The sequence below is a fragment of the Syngnathus leptorhynchus genome, chromosome 22 (genome assembly GCF_054491065.1).
Source record: "Syngnathus leptorhynchus isolate UIUO chromosome 22, UIUO_Slep, whole genome shotgun sequence".
Lineage (NCBI taxonomy): Eukaryota > Metazoa > Chordata > Actinopteri > Syngnathiformes > Syngnathidae > Syngnathus > Syngnathus leptorhynchus.
Window position 1 is genome coordinate 530,126 of NC_141216.1, and position 21,895 is coordinate 552,020.

Here is a 21,895-nt window from a genome sequence, read left to right on the forward strand (position 1 = left end):
ACTTGCTTTCCAAAAACAACAGATGACGGTGAATACTTCAAATACAGATTGAATCATGTAGTACATCATGTAATATCATCCATCCATCCATAAATCGCTCATATTGAACTGGCTACGTTAACGCAGCTGTTTATTTCAATCAACAATTCACATGGAAATCGGCATCAACTGTTGGCAATTTTGGCCAGCAGGTGGCAGTATACGACCCGAAAAGAAGGCACGACTATTCAACTGGGCTTTTCAGATTCTTTTCATCAGCAGCGTCACAGCAGACAGACAATTGTTGTACGTTACCCTCCCATTTCAATTTACATACTGTAAAAAGGATATTTACAGCGTGTTTGGAGAAGAAATAATCACCTGCTTCTTTTCAGGCCTTACGCAGAAAAATAATGAAAGTCTAATATGTCACAGAGTTCAAGTAATGCCGCCGCCACCGCGAGGTAATCAACAAAATTGCAAACTGAAACAAATCAAAGTTAAGAGAAATGGAAATTTTAAGACTGGACAACGTCTTGCCGGAAGGGAGTTAAAAAAGATGGAATATTACAAGCCACTGGAAAAATAGGCTTAGTTCTAACTTGATGTATTTGGACAGCCAGCTTTCGGATTGTGCCAAGTTTTTTTCAGACTCATTGAGATTGATCCAAATCTAGCGCCTCTGCTTCACAGCAATGAAAATAATGCTGAGAAAGCAACTTGAATTCGCAACATGCTGGTGGTATAAAAAGGCAAGGATCAATTTGCCTGCTTTTAAAAGAGTCTGTCTATGTGACATTTTGGATTTCTATGGCGACGAGTTGCACTGCGGGAGACTAATGATTGACATTTCAGCAAAATATGTGACTCGGTCCCCCCCCCCCCATTCTTTGACACTGAGGTCTGCTGGCATGTTGCGCTAATGACGGACGGCTATGGAGGCTGTTTGTTGACGCGGTCCCGGTCGCCACGGTGATTCAGCCCAGTCCCACGTCTAGCGACATCATTACGATAAAGCCCAAGATTGCCGTCCAGGAGGCCAGCTTTCCGTTACCACTATGGGCGACAAGGGTGGAAAGTTGGAGCGCATTTGCAAAATTATTCCGACGGCACCTTGGTCATTGCCCTCCCTCCCTTTTTATTTTTGTTTGGATTCTGCGTTGCTCATTGGAGAGCGATTGGGACGGAACGACATCCTCCTCGACTCACCTGACTTGAGCCTCGGGTATGATGTCATCCACCACCACGTAAACCATGGCCCCGGCAGCAAACGCCAAGGCGTACGGCAGGAGAGGTTCGGCCAACACCACGGCGACGGCGCCCAGCGTTCCGGCTATGGGCTCCACCATACCGCTGAGCTGGCCGTACCTGGAGATTGCCGGGACTCATTATTGACTTCCTCTGAGTGACGACGGACGCACGCACGCACGCACGCACGCACGCACGCACGCACGCACGCACGAAGATGGGAATTTGTTTTTACCAGAAGGCTGTCCACGTCGAGATGCCTGCGCCGCGAAGCGGCAAGCTTACCGCCAGGCCTTCTGGGAAATTCTGGATGCCGATACCAATGGCCAAATTCCTGCAGGGATGATGACAACGTAGACTGAAATAGATTTTCTTCGGAGCGCTTTGTTTTGCAACCGAGCGAGATGCAGCTGAACAAGCACAGAACATCACCGACCGCGGTCTAGATGGCAAGATTAGGAAGATGTTTATGGATAGTTAAGAGAGCTCGGTGCGTCTTCATCATGATAAGAGAAAAGAAACTCGACGAGTGCAGTTGAATTCACTTCACAGAAATAACGGCCTATGTGCACAAGGTGGCGCCAATACATTTACAAGAAACAAGTAGACAGCTGGGGATTTTTCCAACCCCAAAAAAAAGAATTCAAAAAATCTTTCTTAATAAAACTAAGAATAAAATCAGCCAATAGTAATGAGTGAAAACGATTTTTTCAATGGCTCAGACTTTTAACTAGCAGAATATTCTTTTGATGATATAACAATGTTGAGAGTTACATGGGTCAATGTTGGCAGAAGTGAGCTCTTGCTGACTTGACCCAATTGAACTGGCCTGGCCTGGCCCTTACCTGGCACTCTCAAGCGTAGCGGATGAAGTCTTCCCAATGGCCCCAAATCCAACTCCCACAGCCAAGCCCTCTGCACAAAGTTTCCTTTTAAGCTCATGCCAATTTCCAAAACTGTGGCAAGCAAAATGATTCAAAGAATAAGACAAATAGAAGCAGACCGCAGGCTAAATATGCAAATGAGCTGAGATTTGTTTAAACCATCTTCATGGATGGCTTCATCCATGATCTTGAGCTAAATGATTTTAATATACCAATGGGGGACCGTTGGCATTTAACCATCTAAACCTACAGGCAAAGGAGAGACGGGGGGAAAAAAAAAAATCATTTGTGTTCATTTCAGTCGATATAGCGGTGTCACCCGCACAACCGGCCGGCTTCGTCCAATATCAAGTGTGCTGCATGAGGATGCCAATGAGCAGTCGACGGAAGCAATGCAAGCTAATGCCTTTTGACTTCTCTTTTAGAGAATTCTCCAGGCACTAAACACCTACTGGAATACACAACACTTGCTTTGAGTGATTTTCAGTGACTCAAGTCCTCATACAAGATGTCGTGGCTGCTTAGGGCAAGCGCAGGCACGGCGGCAGACAAGACTGAAGTCAGTCTTCCCGACCTGACATATAACTCCCCCCCCCTCCCTTTTGTTCCTGCGCTTAGCGATGACACGTGCGGGCAGTCGGCTGGAAGCAGTCAATAATCTATTTCGGGGATCGGATATTGACGAGGAATGTGAGCACCGAGCCAAATGTAGCAAGTCTTAAATGAAGGCAGCCGCAATTTGCGAAATTTCAAGGGAGACAAATGAAAGCATCCAACAGGATCCAAATTTCGGGAGGGAGGGATCGATCTCTTCACTTCATGGTCATCTATCGCCGGACCCACTGTCCGTCCGGGCTGACTTTAAAAGCGCTCAATTCGCTAGGCTGGATGGCTCTGAAATGCCACAGGGCCCAGGAAACAAACTCTATTTGCGCTTTCACACTAACTTTCACTATACATTGACAAGCTTTAGTGTCTGGCTTTTGCTACATTTTCCCCAACAGTTTTTTTTTTTTCCATACACTGGAAAGTGGAGTTGAGTGCATTCTAATCCTATTTTTTTGGGGTGCAGTTTTAAGAGACTTCATCTTTCGTGAGCTTCTTAAGGCAACAGCAAATACCATAACGCAGACACGGCAAATTGACAGCTATCCCGTCCGCCGTCTCCATTGATTTTTTTCTCACCTGGAATGTTGTGAATAGTGATGGCGAGGATGAGGAGAAGGATGCGTCTCCAGCTGCTTCCCGAACGGCTACTCGCTTCCAGATGTGAGTTTTGCGTTTCTTCATCATTGGAGTTAGCCCAATGAGATACTCTCTTCCTCGGGAGTTGAAGACCCTCCTCTGTTTGGGGAAACCAAAAGAGTCGAATCTGATTAGAATATCACGATGAGCCAAATATATTATGATGAAACATATTGGCAATAGGCAGACACTAGAAAATATGTCTTCATGCAGTAGATCAGGCAGGGGTTTTGTCCAACAGACCACCATTATAACCAAGAAGCAACTCTAGGACCACTGGAATATTATTTTCAGAGGACCCACCTATACAGGCTATTTTTTTTTTCCATCTGTAAATGATTTACAAAATGAGCTGGAAAAGATATCAAGTCCAAATTCTACATCAATTTGATTGATTTTGAAATTATTTTCCATTTCCAATTTGCATTTGTTGGAATCAATGTTCTCCCATGTGAGGGAGGCACGGCAACTGTTCTACTGCGCCTGAAATATTTGACGTTAAAATTATTCACGAAATGATTTTCTCGACATCCATAATGCACGATAATAAACACAATCTACTCGTTCTCACTCAGTTGCTTTGGCAACCCGAGAGGTGGGACACGGAAAGAAGGACAGACAGACAGACAGACAGCCAACAACTCAAATGATAAAAAGCCCTTGGGGAAAGCCTAACCCTGACTGTATTGGCTAGAGTGGCATCGGAATTGCTGGGAAGAAAAGAGCCTTGACAAACTCTTTCAACTGAAAGTAAATGCACAGACATGCGTCCCTTGAACACTTGAAATTGTTGCTTTAGTCACGCTGCCAGACAAATCACACTTCTTTAGCTAGTCAGCCACAAGCTTTGGAGAATAAAACCCATTCTATTGAGCAAAGAGTGGCCAGCGAGCGCTATGTCATTTTCTATCCAATCTCTTTTGCTCTTAACAATCTTGCCTGCCAATCAAACCAAAGACTGTCTGGAGTTTTCATCTTGTAAATCACACACCTTCTTGAGTATGCAATTACCAATCCAGCTCTTGTTGAGTTCAATCAATTTTCTATTCACTGAGAAATCATCTATCTCAGCATGGGTGAAAAAACAGTGCCGTCCAATTCATCAATCAAGGCTAGTTCTTTCAATCCTTGCGGCAGAAAAAAAATAAATAAATCAATCACATTTTAGCAACTCAAATCTATTTAGATCGTAACCCGATAAGCCCGGCATCACTCGGGGAAAAACCGACCAAATCAATCCAAAATGAGCAATTGGACTGGCAAGTAGTTTGACTTTCTACAATCTATTTTTTATTTTTTTCCCCCCCGATTCATCTATTCCTACAGAAGAACACAGAGCACAGGAAACTAGGAGAGTGAGTGAACGTCTCGTCCCAGTGAAGATGGACGTCGTATTGTTCACCACGGGACTGTGGTGTTCCCAAAAAAAAACAAAAAACGTTCTCACAGCGATGCAAGACTCCAACTGTCTAAAATGCCTCTGCCAGCTGAGGAAATAAGATATAGGGGGGAAACTAATGAAACAAACCCCAGTAACGCTACGGTGAGAAATACGGGACGGAGACAAAAGGATCGGGAGATGAGCCAAAGCTGAGCTGAGCTGAGTTTCTGATCAACTGGCCCGGCCAGAGCAAAGGCGCAAAGTCATCAGCGAGTGCATGAAACATCCACAAATTGAAGACAAAGAAGCAAGGATGGGAACCTCAGCTGGGTAAAGCTTGTTCTGGTCCAGGCTGGAACTGAAGGCTCATTTGTTTCACCCCCCCCCCCCTTACTGTACTCTCAAGTGAATTGCTGAGCTCTCCCAACCCACAATGCCGACCAAAATGGTGAAAAAGGACACATCAGCTGCTTTGGTGACAGACAGAGACAAAATGACAAGTATTAGAGGAGAGATAATGGTGCCAGTAAATCACCTATAGTCCGTGTGCTTTTTGACCAATGTTGCCAGGCAACCAAGCAGTGACTGACATACAGTAAACGTACGACAACAAAAAAGAAAATTCGGGTTATTTTTGTGCCTTGTTCGATACTAACTCATTTCATATGCAGAAGCAAGTAAGGCATATTTTGGGAGAAGCACCACTTGGGACGTTTGATTCCTTCAGTTGTAGTTGAAGTCATTTCGGGGGCAAACTGTTGGCATCATAAAAGCGTGATTACTCCAGTCACAAGTCAGAAGAAGGCAATCCAAACCATCCACATTCATATAGCACACATTGAAGAAGAAAATGACCCCATGTTTGCTTATTCTTCTGTGATGGCTGGGAAAAAAAGAGCAGAGTTAAGACGAGAAAACCTTCAAACCACATACAGAAGGAAGTCAGGAGGCGCCACCCACCCACCCGTCAGCGACCATCTCGCCAGAATTCAAACACAACAAAACATAAGAAATGGATGAGTCCAAATCGAGGGGGATTTGCAAGAGAGAGAAAATGGAGCCGTTCAAAGCGTATCCAACGCATATACGTCGAGAGAGGAGGCAGCCTTTTGGTTCGGGCAGGACTGCTAATATGTGGCTTTTGAAAACCACCGCAATTGATGACACACAATTCACTTGTGCATTGTTCTCATCCTTCCAGCAGCAGCAGCAGAACTAAGGTCAGTCCGGAAAGCGGAAGCAAGAACTGATTAAAAGTCGTACGTGAAAAGGAACGATATCCGAGCGATCGTTCCGCCGGGCCAAACCGCGACTCACTGGCAGTAGTGTGAACGTAACAGTGGGACGTTGACATTGTGAGGGTCTAATGGCCAGTGGCCGTCGGCAGATAAGACGAGGAGGCCGCTGAGCTAGAAAGCGCCTCGTCTGCCACTTGGCTTGATTTTGCAGCCCAGGTGGCGGCCAACTCGCACATCAACTCAATAGTCTGAACGCTCACACGCAATCCTGAACACGGATCGGATGTTAGGACACACAATCAGCACGGGACAAAGATTTCAAAAGTGACGAGATGAAAGGAAAGAAAGAAAGAAGCCATCACAGAAGACTGATTGACAAATGTTTCAAGCGTGTTCATGAAGACGATGCTTTTTTTTTTTTGGGGGGGGGGGGGGGGGTTCTTTTTAAGATGGTGGCTATATGAAGGAAGGGCAGGCTTGCCTGGAAGAGGTCCAGCTCTACCTAACTTGATGGCTTGAGATTCGGAAAATGGATAAACCTCCTCCTTCTCCTTTACAATCTTGGATTCCGACGCAAGAGCCAAGGCCACGTTGGGGTCGGCAGACACGCCCTGTGGGGGGGGGGGGGGGGGGGGGGGGAGAAATCAAATTACAACAAATCATAACAAAACAGCCTCATCAAATATAAAAGCAACATTTCATTTCATCTCCAAATGCATGTGAAAACAAGACACTGGACTTGAACAAATGATTGGTTCCGCGGTCGGTCGGTCGGTCGGTCCTTTTGGGATAGATAGGAGCAAAGGTGACTCAATAGCTCAAAACATTACATGGCCTTGCAAAAGCTTATGATGACACATTCATGCAAGTCAACTGGGTTCAATTTACAAGCAAAAACAAAAGATACCAAGAGGCAATTCAAATGAAACATTTGAAAATGTCATCCCTTTCTCTTTTCTGAACTTTTGAGTGACCTTCAAAACACGTGTCATTTTTTTGATTCCATCATTTAAGATGGCCTCATCATAGATGACAGCAGCAAATGCTAATGCCCTCCCTGCCAGGTATTCAAATGTGCCACTCTCCTAATTAATCAGCTTTTAAATGGACACAGATGAACCGCATTTTATATATATATATATATATATATATATATATATATATATATATATATATATATATATATATATATATATATATATATATATATATATATATATATATATATATATATATATATATATATATATATATATATATATATATATATATATATGTGTGTGTGTGTGTAATAGGGCGGAAATCCCCTTGACATCAATATTGGGGAGAATTAGGATGGAGCAGGATCGTCGTAAAATATGACACTAGGCATGTTTTGGAAGGAAAGCTTTAAGGGCAAACACGTGAGGCTGAAATAAGCACGTGCAAATGAATTGAGGCAAACGCAAAAAGGCGGGCGAGGTTAATGAGTGACGTACCATCTGGAATAAATGATGAAGCGTCAGCTATTAGCCACCTCGGTTAATTACAAGGTGGAGAGAGAGAGAGAGAGAGAGAGAGAGAGAGACGCTCACTAGATGACTGTCAATCTATTTCTGTGGCGTTATTGTACCGTTATGAGACGTTCCTTTAAGCCCCCATCAAAAGCCAAGCAATATTGCCAGGGGAAGGAATGGAAGGATGGGATGCATGTTGACACTGACAGATGCCCTGATCCCGTTTTGTCAAAGCACTCACTTCATTTCCTCTGTCCGTCCGTCCGTCCGTCCGTCCGAAAGACAAAGAAAATATTGAAGCGTATACTAAAAGGAGCAGTCAACAGCATTTATGTCAATGTAGGACTTTAAGAGTCTTTTTTTTTTTTTGCTTTCTATTTGTTACGCAATGTCAGGTGATGATTAATAAAAAAATAAAAAAAATAAAAAACATATTCTCACCCCATTAAAGTCCAAATTTGGCTCCAACAGCCATGAAAGCGTGATTTTCATGCACCAGTCGCTTGACTATTCTGCCAACGATAGGGGCAAAGGCGAAGTATTCCGTGAGGGGTAAAGAGCCGCAAGGAACACTTTCATCTCAATATCCAGCCATCAAAGCAGTGCTCAGAGCTTTGAAAGTGGGAAAAAGAAGCTCTTCCATCCAGGTTAAAAATGATACTTTTCTTTTTGGGGATCCGAAATGGGAACGTTACCCACTGGGTGGCAAACACGTGGCCCCACCGCATCATTTTATGCGGCCCGCAAAGACAAATTCTGTGTCAAGACCAAAATTTCACTTTGGAAAAACTCCAGATATTGCGAGCAATTTTTACTACCATGCATCTTTTTCAAATATGTGACTGGGAAAAAAAGGAGTTGGACACCCCTGCGGCATGACTAAAAGACAAACGCAGAATCCCTGCACAATTTCCATTGTGTCTCTGAAGGCCACCGAGTTTGCACGGTGACATTTCAGACAACAATGATTATTCAACAAAGCCAGCGCGATAGGAAAAACACGGCACACACACATGCACACATGCTGTCTTTTGTAAAGCCATATTCAATATGGAGCGTGAGCTCTGTGTCCATGTTGTGAATAAATGAGGTGGAGAAAGACTGCCGGCTGCATGAATCATAGGGAGGGAGGGTTATACAGGACCGCCACTACCTGCAACTACCTGTTCTTTGGAGGTCATCCAGCCTTCAGCAGATAGATTTGTGACGAAATGAGCTCCCAGTATTGTAGTTTAAAGCGGAATTGGTCCCACTCACGCCGTTTAAGTGAAAGGAGCCATCTGGCTTGTCCTTGACTCAATATGAAATGATTTCGGTTGATGATGCAACTTGCCTCAAGACAAGCCAAGGGTTTAGGTGAAAGTCAATCAGAAGAACGCATTGGCGCTATTCAATAAATGACCCAAAAGCCACATGGCTCATTTGAAATGCCTTCTGTTCCTGAACTCCTTTCTTCCACACACACTGACTGGGCCAATCATTATGTTGTTTGGTATTCAACGCACAATTCAGCAGAGAGGAAAAAACAAAACAAAACACGGCATTGGGGCATTGCAATTACAAGCTTGCCGTGCACTTAGCGACCATGCCGCACTAAAAACTTATAATTATTCTCTTTAGTTCTTTGAATGCTAATGGGAGCTTGCTTTATTTAGTCCTCTTTTAGAAATGGCAACATGAACTGAAAATAATGGCAATTATTCCAAGGGATGATGACAAGTCTGACCGGAGGCCACGCAATAGCGTTTTCGCACACCCTGCTCCGATCTGGTATGGCATATCTCTACCACGAGACACTTATCGTAGATGGCGGGCGGCTGCCACGGTGAAGACTCACAAAAGAGGCTTGAGCCAAGAGGGAGGGAGGGGGAGAGAGAGAGAGAGAGAGAGAGAGAGAAAGAGAGAGAAAGAGAGAGAGAAAGAGAGAGAGAAAGAGAGAGAGAGAGAAAGAGAGAGAGAGAGAAAGAGAGAGAGAGAGAAAGAGAGAGAGAGAGAAAGAGAGAGAGAGAGAAAGAGAGAAAGAGAGAGAGAGAGAAAGAAAGAGAGAGAGAGAGAGAGAGAGGGGGCTGGCCGCCTGGCCGCTGGATACGTATTGTATATATTATTGGTGTTAGTGAGGCTGAGATTTCAAACAAAACCACTCAGGGGAAATTGCCATGTCGGAAACATTGTAAACTCTGCTTTGCTCTGCCGGCTTAAGTACCGTGACTAAGCTGTGTCTTTAAATTGAAGCCTTCATGCTGTGGGACAGGAAGTCCTGAGCATTGATTGTATTCATTTGCTGCTCCAGCTGTTAATTCGACTGCAATATAGATTGCACAAAACCTCCTTTTGTGACAACGTGTCCACTTTGAGCCCGAGTAACCGTGGCCAAATATTGAATTTGCTCACTTTGGAATAAAACAAGTCCAGACGCAGCAACCGCTGCTCGCTCATTGGTCATTCTGCGCAGTTGGCCAAATGACATCATGCTCCATTTGTCGACCAAAATACAAAGGACAGCGATGCATGAAAATAATTTGAATTTTCTGTACGGCGGGAGATGGACGAGGACGATACGACAAAGCGCAGCCAAGCAGAAGTCATCTAAGCAAGCAAGCAATCAATCACGCCCTCTCACCTTTTCACCCCCAACCTTATGGACGGATCTATCTTTTTGGACTTCCTCGGTGTTTATGGAGGAAGCGTTAAAAAAGAAGGCCACCACCGGCAGCTGTCCAAACACCATTTGTGATTTCATGCTTGCTATTACCGCAGCTCAACGTTGCCCTTCCAGTCGCCATGGAACCAGATCAAGAAAGACAAGAAGAACAATAGCCAGAGGACTGCGGCTCATGATGTAACCAGGAGAAAGAAGAGTTCCAATGAGTCTATGGCGGCAGCAGAAAGCCATTTCATAAATACAACCTCAAGTCAACCAAATGTCAAGAAAAAAACCCAAGGCATTTCTTTTCAATGAGATCCACACAATAGACGAGCATTCGGTTCCATCTGCAATTTGCTTCAAGCGTAACCAGCTCCCGCGGTTCTCGCCGTTCCTTCTACGCACACTCCGTAATTCGACATCCAACAAATGAACTAACAGCATGGCTCTCCAATGCCCGGCGTAAATGACGGAAATTGGAAAACGACGTGAATTTCAAGGTTACCGATGAGACTTTCTGGGTGGGAGCCGAGGAAGCAATTTCAAAGTATTGAAAGCACCACCACGGGGAGGCTGAGCTCATTTGTGGCAAGCCAGTGTCAAAACAAACACCGGCAGGCGGAAGATCTGAAAATCGGTATTTTTTTTTAGAAGAAATGTAATGTATGTCATTTATAACACATCTATTTGCGGTATTTTAGTTTTGCTTCAGGTACCTTTTTCCGTTCAAGTTCTGAGATAAGATGAGATTCTTACCAAGAAGGGCAAGGCCACGTCAGCCATGTAAACAAAAGCGGCCCCGAGTGTGAAGCCGACGGCCACGGGCAGAAAAGCAAATGAGCCGTACTTCCCAGAATCCTCGGCCATGTCGATTGCCGGCGCCAGCAATGACCAATAGGAAGCGGCCAACATCACCTGGGCAAGGACAAAAAAGCTCAAGTCAAATCACTGATAGGCTCGGACGGCAAATCGCAGTACCGAGCATTGCGCAATTCATCTCGAACCAAAATCAAAAGGACATCATTCTATTCTATTCTATGAACGGCCCAGCCGTTGATTTTTCTCTCTCCGTCATCCACCAATTCATTTCCCTGAGCAAATAAAGGCTCGCGCCTTACCTGGTGACGGATTTAGTCGACGCACGCAAATACAAGGCACTCATTTATTCATCAAATCTTCTGCTTGGTGTTCCTTTTCCTTCCTCAGTCTTTTGTAAACATCATTTACATTGCGCGCTGGGCTAACCTCGGGAGAAAATCCAACGCCACACTTCAACTGTTCCATCTTTATTCAAAAGCTCCAACAGTCAATGTCAAAATGATTGAATTCTAATTTCCAGTCAAGCTTTTGAAGGATTTCTTGCACCTTGAACGGGAGAAGAAAGATTGATCTGTCGAGCGTCGTAGAAGCCGGGCTTCATTCCTCGATAAGCACGTTGGTTGGAATCGAAATGAATAGTCCACGGAGAAGCTATAAAAGCACTCGGACCGTGACGAGTGGCAATTAAAGTGATGGATTCAACCAAATGACAACAAATTGCTGGCTTCTTCCAATACCGACACCATATCTCAAGTCTGAAGTGGCAATTCGTTAAGTCAAACTTTCTCTCGGGAGACAATTTGCTTTCCTGCTTATCTTGAACTACCACAGAGACGAAATGTTTCCCTGAGGAGTCGGTAAGGATGAGTTTCATGTCGATGATCCAGTCTACCCTCCTCTATATGTTTCAAAACATTCCTTTTTGAAGGTACCAATGTCTGGAAATCATACGGTTCATCAATTCATCTCTTGGACTAGAACACGTAGAAGAGCCCACTCTTGTCTCCCGCTCTCTCTTACGCAACGTTAAGTGACATAAACAGATATGCCACCATGGGCAATGTAGCTTCATTAAACACATTTATTAGCTTAAGTAGACTTGTAGGCGGAGAGTGCGAGATGCCAGGGAATACAGTACTTTGCCACAACATCAACGCCACCGTTAGAAGCTAGCTCAACTGAAGCGGATTCAATATTTATGCTAAAAGAAAACGCAAGGGACCATGGGGGAAGGGGGGGAGAAAAAGGAAATAGAAATGTTCCTTACAAAAAATATTCACAATAGTTAAGTTTGTCACTTTGAATCAATCAAGTCATTGCGCTTTAACTCTCTTTCAAATGTGATGACACTTCATATTCTTCTGACATACACGGATGGATGTGTATTTAACATCTTCAAAGATGTCATCAGAAGTAAAGCGGTCATTATTTTCATTAAGATTTGACGAAGAGCTACTCGGAAGGTCGTTATCATTCAATTAGCGGTAATCAGGGCCAATATTCAAAAATCAGGATAATGACTGCACATCAGAACCAGAGGAAGCAATTGCAATCCCCACGACACTGACTGTTAATCCGACAAACTTTTTCAAAGAGGCGTGACGCAAATTGAAAAATGACATCATCTCTGGAGGGAAAGCTGAAGAAATCGACAGATACTTGTTGGAAAAAGCGGCAACGATTCTGGAGGGGGAAAAGCTTTTTTGATCATTATTTGTATACAAAGTCATTTCCCCCTTTACAATTACCTATCACAAATGCATGACTGAGCTGTCCTTGCACAATTGCACAATTGCTTTTGAGCTGGGAACGTTGGTTTTACGACATCTGCAGAAAAGAAAGTCACTCACCCCTGCTGCAAATCCTAAACTTCCGTCCAAGATGTGCTTCTGTACAAGGCAGAGGAGTGGCATTGAAATCAAGTTGATTCCAAGAAACGGGTTACACTCAACCAACCTGTCGACCGGAGAAAACAAACACGGTGGCAGCCCCGGCAGCCGTTAGAGCCCAGGTAAAGAGGGTCCCCATCAGCGCCTGGGCCACAGGGGAGTAGCCCTCGATCATTGTGCGTGCCACACCTGGACACAAAAACGGATGCCGAAGCAGACAAAACAGCTCATGCGTGAATTCGAGGCACCAATTCAGAACAAACATGGGAAGAGCTCGACATATGGACTTTGAAAGCTTGTCAGTTTGTTTCTGCACACAGCACAAAAGGCAGTTGAAGCCTGTTTGCTTTCCATTCGAATATCTTTGTTTATTTGCATTGGCAAGCAAGCAAGCCAGTGTGCACCTCAATCGGCAGATATTCAAGTCTGCAAAGGATGATATTCTATCTCCACACCAATTGTGCACGGCACAGGTCGAGGTATTTCATTCATACTCTTCCCAAAAGTCATTCGCTAGGCTTTTAGCAAGTGCACAGCATGCATGGCTAGCTAGCTTAAGAAGCAACGTATTTATTGCAGGTCAGGTCACTAGTAGGTCAACTTGGATACAGCGCGACTGAACGCTCACAACTCCACTTTCTCATTCTATTCCGAAATGCACGCAATAGTTGGAAACTTCCAGCACTACTTCAAAACATAGCTCACCTAGTGGCCTCCGATTTGACTTGATCTCTCTCTTTCCCCTGTATTTACTTCCTACTTCCCGGTACACGTGTCTACGAACATTTAGCCCCGCCTTTTAATACATTTGATTCGTCAGATCCATGTGACGTCATCGCCAGTGCTTTCACCATTTTTAAAGGTAAAGCGACACTTAGAGCGCGTCAATATGGATGGATGGATGGTTGGATGGATGGATGGCTGGATGGCTGGATGGATGGATGGATGGCTGGATGGACGGATATGAAGTGTTTTATATGTACGCTGTGCTTTATCCAAGCCCAGTTGAAATTGACTGAGAGAGATCTGTTCACCACTATCACAAAGTGGAGAAATTGCATCTTGGTGCCATCACAAAGTGGAGAAATGTGTCTTTGAACGAAACAGTATATAACGATTTAAAAATAGACATGTTGCTACTAGTTACTCAGCCTGAATAAATCAACATTTATTGCAGTGTGCCTTGGCCCTCGTCATTTCATTTGTTGTGTAGATTGTTACGCTCAGCTGGGGTGGTGAGCCAAAAGTGCCGAGGACCCAGGAGACAAGACACAGAGACTGAGGTTTCAGGGCAAAAATAATATATTTACTTCTCTCACGAAAAGGTGATCCAAGGTGGATAGGAGGGAGGAGACACTGGTTTGACGTGGAGTTGAGCGCTGACCACGGAAGGTTAACGTCGAAGCGTCGAGCACTGTCTCTCAGGGGGTTTTGTAGACAGCCTCTGACGAGATGATCTGGAACAGCTTGGTTGATTGAGATGAGCCACACCTGTGCTGGGCTGACTGGGGATGAGTGGCACAACATAGATTGTCTGTTTGGAACATCATTCATCAGATGCAATGTCATTTGTTTACATTTTGATGGGGGATGGAAGACTCAACAAGGAGCTGGCAAATAAATGGCATTTACCTTACTGCAGTCACACTAGCAACATATTGGATTTTGGTTTTGCCTCGTCTTTAAGCAAACACATTTCTTTCTCCTTCAGTTGGAGTAAAATAATGCACGTTAAAAAATCAAAACAAAACAAGGTTATTCGCGGTAATTTTTGTTTTACGGCGAGGATAAGAAGGAAGACATTGTTCCTGTCTGTCGGTGGGATATTGCATTATCAATCTTCTGGGAGACAAAAGATGTCTGTAGTTGGTGGGGGATGCCAGGTGCATCATGAGACAAAACTGCATGTCTCCTTGAATGCGAATTTTCATTGCATTAGATCCCTTCTTTATTTCTCTCTTGTCTCCTATAGGTTTAAAATGTTCCCCCTGGGGGGGGACATATTGCAGGAAAATGGCATTAGCCAGTCAATGAAACATAAGATGGACTTTTTCCAAAGGGTTTTTGCACGTTAGCCAAGAAAGCAAAGAATGAAAAGCACCAAAGATGAAGTTGGCTTTGAGAAAAGAGGAGGATGTCCAGTAGGAGACCTTTGAGAGGGTGGGATCGGGCGTGTCGGAAGGTTAATCAAGCCCTGCGCTTTTTCTCCGCCTGTCGTCTTTCACACAGAGCCCAGCGAAGCGCGACATGGCTGTGTCTTTGTGTTATATCAGACGGTGACGCAGATTCGCCGCCAACTTGTTCATTAGACGCATGGCAACGTCACTGTCTGCATCATTCATGACGTAGTATCAAATACTTGTCTGGCAACAACTGCTGTTTTCCAATACAAAAGAGCGCTAGAAAAGTCAGCTGGTAACCTTCCCTGCCACTTCTACTCAATGCTCATTTGGGCTTGATAAATGAGCTCATCTGGCATATTATGCACCCGAAGTACAAGCGCTATCGGTAATGGTGACTACTCAAGAATACAATACTGGTAAAGGGCAAGCAAAAAAAAAAAAAAAGTTGCATTATTTGGGGCTATTTCCAAAAGTTTGTTTTTCCATATAGAAACACACTGATTTCATTCATAATTGATGATGATTCCAAAATGTCGCAACAATAGAAAGCAGGGAAGGAAGGAAGGATTTTTGTCCTTTGATGAATAATACAGACTCGAATCCTACCGTTTGCTTCTTTGCGGCAGACTGTTCTGAAAGCGAATGCCAAAATGACACCAAGTGAAATATTGCCCATGAAATATGAAGCAACTCCACGGTGTTTTGCCGGATGATTAATAGAGGGATGTAGAGCCGGGCCATGTTGTATGAAGTGTTGGCAACAAAGCCACAGCCTAATCAGCATCACCCCCCCCCCCCTTCCCTCTCGGTTGCCGGATTGGAAATATTCCCCCATAAATCTTGCGATGAATGAGCCCCGAGACGATTTAGAGAAGTGTTAAGTATCCGATTCTGGATAAACACTTACGGCATGGGAAATAATTGTGCATTTGAAAGGGGGCGGACACTCTGGGGGTATTCCAGCTATGCGTGTCAGAGTGGCAACAGGATGGAGGTCATCGCTCATCCGCAGTCCCCGAGCCAGCCTTGACTTCCTTTGCTTGTGCCATCCTGCTTCATTTTAGAACAGCCCCCACCCCAAGCAAGACAAAATCCCATGTCAAATGTCACAACAACAAAATCCTGAGAAAACAGACGTGACGTGACGTGCCGTGCCGTGCGTGGGGATTTGAGTGACCCCCTGGCTTGAGGGGTGGAGACGCCACCGATAGAAGGGAAGCTATGTGTGAAGTCAACAGAGGCAGAGGGAGGGGAGGGAGGGGGAAAGTTAGGAAAACAAGGGTATGGGAGCAGATTTCAAGGTTTACCTTGGAAACAAGCAGAGAACCTTTCGGGAGGGAGGGGCGTTAGCCAAGCTGGACTATCACAGCCAGCCTCTGGAGACTGATGAACAAGGGGGTGGTCGACTTCCAGGCACACACCGTGGGGGGAAGATATATAAAAAGGGGCTCCCTCCCAGGGAGAAAGAATCTGTGGCGTTCATTTGAAGGGTGTTTGCGCAAAGGGCCGCCCATGGGTGCCGGAGAAGACAATCCACTTTAAAAGCATTGAGCGCTTGAAGAGTAGCCAAAGTTGTTCTTTTCTTTGCTTTTGGGGTCACTCACCTTCCCTCCGACTGTGGAGAAGCCAGCCAGCCAGTCAGACAGTAGCGCCGAGTTTTGCGCAGAATGGACGTGGATATCGACAACTGGACTTTTGTGGACGAACACTTTGACTTGAAGGAGCGCGTGGACGGTTTGGGCGTCCTCGTGGCCGTCCTCTACCTGGCGGTGTGCGTCGTCGGACTCGCCGGGAACTGTCTGGTCATCGCGGCCGTTTTGAAAGTGGACAAAATGTCATCGGCCACCACGGTGTATATTTTCAACCTGGCGCTCGCCGACGGACTCTTCATGGTGGGGCTCCCGTTCATGGCCAGTCAGAACTTGCTGAAGCGTTGGTGGTTTGGCGACGCGGCCTGCAAAGCGGTCATGGTGTTGGACGGCATCAACCAGTTCACCAGCGTCTTCTGTCTGACGGCCATGAGCGTGGATCGTTATATGGCGCTGGCCGACCCGCTGAGGTTCGCCTCCTGGAGGACGCCGCGCTGCGCCAAGATAGTTTCGGCTTTCCTGTGGCTTTTGTCCATCCTGACCATCCTTCCCATGGCGCTTCACTTCTCGGCCCACGGAGGCCAGTGCGTACCGGACCTGCTTTCGGAAATGTGGTGGCTGGGCGTCCTGTCTTACACCTTCGTCTTGGGCTTCGCGTTGCCGTTTGTCATCATGACCTCCTCGTACGCGGCGTTGCTGCTCACCCTGAGGTGGCGACGACGACTCCGATCTAGCGAGAACCAGCGTCTAGAGCGGCAGGTCACCAAAATGGTGGTGGCTGTGGTGGCGGTGTTCGCTATTTGCTGGCTGCCCTTTTACGCCGTCAACTTCTGCTCGGCATTTCACGCCGACCTCACCTTGGCCCGGGCCTTCGAGCTGTCGGTTTTGCTGTCGTACTCGTGGAGCTGCGCCAACCCCGTCCTCTACGCCTGCCTCTCGGACACCTTCAGGAGGCACTTCCGGGTCCTCCTGTGTTCAGCCGCCAAGTCTTCGGCCAGCGTGCGATGCGACACCGAGGGGTACGTGACGGGAGTGCAGGATGTCGGCGTTCTGGCGTAGAGAGACCGTTTTGGAAGAAGAAAGAAAGGAAGAAAAAAAATCCGTTATTCGAGATGATTTGCTTGTTCATTTGATTTGTTGCCAAGTTTGCTTTATTGTCAATTTCTTCACACGGCAGGCAGTAGGATTTCTCAATTCCCCAGCCGTCGCCGGTCGCGATACCACGCCAAAACAATAACAGATCCCTTTTGAAATATATCACAAGTAGGAATCAGAGGGCTTGGCTTACACAGCAAAATAGTTGGCAGGATGTCCATATTATTGGACTATTTGTATTCATGTACATGACACTTTGTTTCAATGACTCTAACAATACAATTGAGAAAAATGCAGCATACGTCAAAGGATTTGACTTGGAGCAATTTCTAACACTCCTTGAACTTGATCCAAATTCTTGCGCTAATTCCATCCACCGGGGGCAGCGCTTTGGGCTACGTCTCGTGTAATGCTGCATTTTTGCCTGACAGCTGGTGTGTGAACAAATGAATGTGACCCAGTTGCTCTGAGCTAAAGCAGCGCGTGAACAAGAATGGAGAAGTGTGACTCATCTTGCGTACGTTCACACGCATGCACATCTCATTGGGACGAACACAGTGAAAGATACGTTTCTACTTCTCAGCCATTTTTTTTTTTTTTTTCCCCAAGCATGAAGGTCATCCTACCAATGAAAAGAAATGTGTGTGACAATCTGTATCGATGGAATGATGAAACTGTAAGAATGCTTGCTGTTGATATCAGATGAAATTTGATGAAGATGTGAGGAAATATGCAGGATTTATATTCATCAGATACGTATTTGACAAAATGATTTTTTTTTTTTCCTGCCTGGTTTTAAATGTTCTGTGAATAAAGATTGTTTCTTGTAAAGCAGACATCAAGGAGTCTGTCAGTTCTACCCATACAAAGGTCAAACAAAACAAAAACGGCAAAATTACAAGTCAATTTGATTTCATCATGTGGTCGCGTGCAATACAACACCTGAATTCCTAAGCATTCGAAAATCACAGCCTTTCCGCCTATAGTAAGCCGACAGAAAATGAAGCAATCTGTTCGCATTCAAAAATAAGCTTTTGACGGAATAGACTGAAGTATAATTCAATGGCAATGTTTATTCCACTCCTGGCCACTAGCCTAAGGCGAAACGTGTAGCTTACGCTAGCTTCCTGGATGAATTTTCAGAATTCGTGGCTGATCTAGTGACAAACGCGGATAATATAATAATCATGGGCGATTTTAACGTCCACATGAATATACCGTCTGAGCCACTTACTTCGGCGTTTCAGACTCTTATTGATACGTTTGGTTTCACGCAAGCCGTACAGGTAGCAACGCATAAGAATGGTAATACCTTAGATTTGGTATTATCCCGAGGACTGGCAACCTCTAATATAACAGTACTGCCATACACTACTGTTTTGTCTGATCACTACTTGATAAAATTAGAAATTTTAGTTCTTAGTCAAAGACAAGATAGCAATCAGAATTACAGCAGCCGTAATGTTAACTCCATGACTGCGACTGCGCTATCTGAGCTACTGCGACCAGCAACTGCCGTATTGCCCTCATATGCCGGCTCTATTGATAATCTTACGAATGAATTCAATGCTACATTGTTAAATGCCATTGACTCGGTGGCGCCGCTACGTCTAAAAACTCGCCGTAGACTGCCTACTCCGTGGTTCACAGATGAAACACGTTCGCTTAAACAGTTAAGTAGAAAGCATGAGCGCAAATGGCGTTAAACCAGACTTGAGGTTTTCCATCAGGCATGGCGCGACAGCCTCCTGAAATATAAAGATGCGCTTATCTTAGCTAAAACTCGTTATTTTTCGCAGGTCATTAATCTCAATAAGAACAATCCTAAATACCTATTTGATACGGTGGCAAAGCTAACACTACGCCAGCCAACCCCCGATAGCTCCTTTCACTCGGCTGACGAGTTCATGAAATTTTTTGCTCGGAAGATTGACTCCATTAGGGATGAGATCAAGATGACCATTCCGATCACTCAGTCAGGACCGCCGATTACCGGCGCCGATGATCATGCGATAACCTTTTCAAGTTTTGAATGCGTGTCCCTCGAAAGGCTTACACAATTAGTTAGTGCGGCTAAACAAACAACATGTTTACTTGACCCGCTTCCAACCAAACTACTTAAAGAATTATTTCAAATCTTAGGACCGTCCGTTCTAAATATAATTAATCTGTCTATCTCCTCTGGGATAGTGCCTACAGCCTTTAAAACCGCTATCATTAAACCGCTACTTAAGCGACCAAATCTTGACCCGGACTGTCTCGGTAACTATAGGCCAGTTTCAAATCTCCCATTCATAGCAAAACTGCTTGAAAAAGTAGTAGCGCAGCAGCTTGTTGATTACATGGTCGCTAATAATCGATTTGAATCTTTTCAGTCTGGGTTTAAAGCTAATCATTCCACTGAGACAGCACTTGCTAAAGTGACTAATGATCTCCTCTTAGCTATGGATTCAAATACTTCGTCGGTATTGTTACTACTAGATCTTAGTGCTGCCTTTGACACTGTTGACTTCAATATTTTGTTAGAGCGTCTTAAAGGTTGTGTTGGTATTTCGGGGTCAGCACTAGACTGGTTTCGTTCGTATCTATCAGACAGGACGCACCGAGTGGTCCATGGCAATGCGTCCTCTGAGCTCTATAAAGTTACGTGTGGTGTCCCACAGGGATCCTGAAAGGGGGATCCTTCCATCTGTGGTCCCTTCTCAAGGTTTCTCATTTTTCCCCTTGTAGGGGTTTTTTGAGTTTTTCCTTGCCCTTTTGGGAGCCTAAGATCAGGGGATGCTTTGAGAATTATTGTCAATTGATTGTCTATGTGAAGCCCTTTGAGACTGCTTGTGATTTAGGGCTATACAAATAAACTTGACTTGACTTGACTTGACCTTCATCATGTCGTCATAAATATTCATGCGTTATGTAATGGCATCATCCACATCGTTTGTGGAAATGGTACGACCACACTTTGTATGAAAAATAAAGCGTGCGCTCCACCACCAGCGCTACCACATGCTTGCCACATTTCACCACTCCAAGTTAAAGGTAAAGCTACGTAGCTTTGGACCTCTGACAGGATGAGTGAGCGGCTCGTGCATTTACATTCCGTCAAATGGAAAAACGGTGAGCTGAGACGCAGTCGGTGCAGAGCCACTAAACCTTGCTAAGGCAAAAGGTGGGGAAAAAAAAGAGATGGCCAAATGCAGCGGCATGTGATTGATTTGCAGAGGCTTGTGGATTGATGCACCATGGCATTCTGCTTTGGGCTTTTTTAGAATATGAATAAAACACTCGCGTATTGTCCACTTGAAGTATTTATGACATTCCCGCCATGAATCCTACAACGCTCTTTAAATATACATCAAATGTGCATTGTATCCAGAATTCTGCTGCATTCAATTGGAGAAAAGTTCCACAATCAATCGATTTCTTTTTTAATGATCAATCACATCACAAACTCGGGTAAATTGAAGTGACGGTGACATGAACGGTTCATTTGATCCCAGCACGATGCCTTTCTTTCACTCATGCTCAGCAAAACAAACTATGAAAGAACAGATCCAAACAATCACCATCACTTATCTGTCTAGTCACCACCAATGCAAAGCCCCCCCCCCCCCCCCCCCCCTCCAATTTGATGATATTGAATTGCGCTGAATATCTACGAGTGCAATTTCATGTGAAAGGAAAAAAACATGCCTGCTATTGTTAAGGATTAAACACACTTTAATCATCTATTGCTGGCGCTTTCATTATCTTTAACAAGTGTTAATTGCTTCTTTCTGATACAATGCGTGCTGCATCGCAAACGGTTGTTTTTTTTCACAAAGAGGACCAGGCCAGATGTGTGGGGGTATTTTCATATGACTGCAGATGGGAAGGTGATTCCAAATAATTCCGTACGCGTCCTTTCAGACAAATGAAAGGAATTCACTGTATGGGAGGATTCTATTTACTGTACCAATCACTGTATGGGAGGATTCTATTTACAAGCAAGAGACAGAATAATGGCAACATTCACCACTCACTGGTGAAAAGAGCAGTGGCTGGCGACTAGCAGCCAACAAAGTTCAGTAAACAAGGTGTTTAATCTCCCGGCTCCTTGGATCACCTCTGATTAAACATCCGGGAGCCGTGATGTCATGTGATGTATTGCCCCACCGCCGAGCTTCACGTTGTTCAAATGCTGGATCCTAATTAACGGCTATGGATTCAGTCATGGCTGTATTCTGCACACGCTTTGTGGAATAAGAACCTGGCGGAATGTATCCGTC

At 44.8% G+C, this 21,895-nt stretch overlaps 2 protein-coding genes across 6 annotated transcripts; one reads left to right on the top strand and one right to left on the bottom strand.

Moving 5' to 3' along the window:
* Positions 1 to 103: 103 nt before the first annotated feature.
* On the bottom strand, positions 104 to 14,296 carry slc39a11 (solute carrier family 39, member 11). 5 transcript variants are annotated; one of them, XM_085903403.1, is made up of 10 exons: positions 14,134 to 14,296; positions 12,891 to 13,012; positions 12,785 to 12,823; positions 10,872 to 11,030; positions 6,457 to 6,586; positions 3,297 to 3,455; positions 2,073 to 2,142; positions 1,463 to 1,561; positions 1,189 to 1,347; positions 104 to 1,035 (listed from the first exon to the last, which is right to left on the bottom strand). In XM_085903403.1, the coding sequence occupies exons 2-10, from the start codon at positions 12,996 to 12,998 to the stop codon at positions 957 to 959; spliced, it is 1,002 nt and encodes a 333-aa protein (XP_085759529.1). In that variant the 5' UTR covers positions 12,999 to 13,012; positions 14,134 to 14,296; the 3' UTR covers positions 104 to 956. The 5 variants fall into 5 exon arrangements, with proteins under 5 accessions (XP_085759529.1, XP_085759530.1, XP_085759534.1 ...); XM_085903404.1 differs by having other exon boundaries at positions 14,143 to 14,224; XM_085903408.1 differs by lacking the exon at positions 14,134 to 14,296 and adding an exon at positions 13,529 to 13,648 and having other exon boundaries at positions 6,478 to 6,586.
* A 2,133-nt stretch (positions 14,297 to 16,429) lies between these two features.
* Positions 16,430 to 17,781, top strand: LOC147039060 (somatostatin receptor type 5). The gene has a single exon (XM_085904161.1). It carries the CDS (start codon positions 16,614 to 16,616, stop codon positions 17,592 to 17,594), a length of 981 nt encoding a protein of 326 aa, XP_085760287.1. The 5' UTR covers positions 16,430 to 16,613; the 3' UTR covers positions 17,595 to 17,781.
* Positions 17,782 to 21,895: the final 4,114 nt, after the last annotated feature.

What these genes read in the sequence shown, in the direction of transcription:
- slc39a11 (XM_085903403.1), bottom strand. Translation starts at nt 12,998, where the DNA reads ATGATCGAGGGCTACTCCCCTGTGGCCCAGGCGCTGATGGGGACCCTC. An exon ending in ACGTGGCCTTGCCCTTCTTG is followed by an intron (nt 6,587 to 10,871) that starts GTAAGAATCTCA and finishes CCCCCCCCACAG; the next exon opens with GGCGTGTCTGCCGACCCCAA. An exon ending in CACTATTCACAACATTCCAG is followed by an intron (nt 2,143 to 3,296) that starts GTGAGAAAAAAA and finishes AACTTTGTGCAG; the next exon opens with AGGGCTTGGCTGTGGGAGTT.
- LOC147039060 (XM_085904161.1), top strand. Translation starts at nt 16,614, where the DNA reads ATGGACGTGGATATCGACAACTGGACTTTTGTGGACGAACACTTTGAC.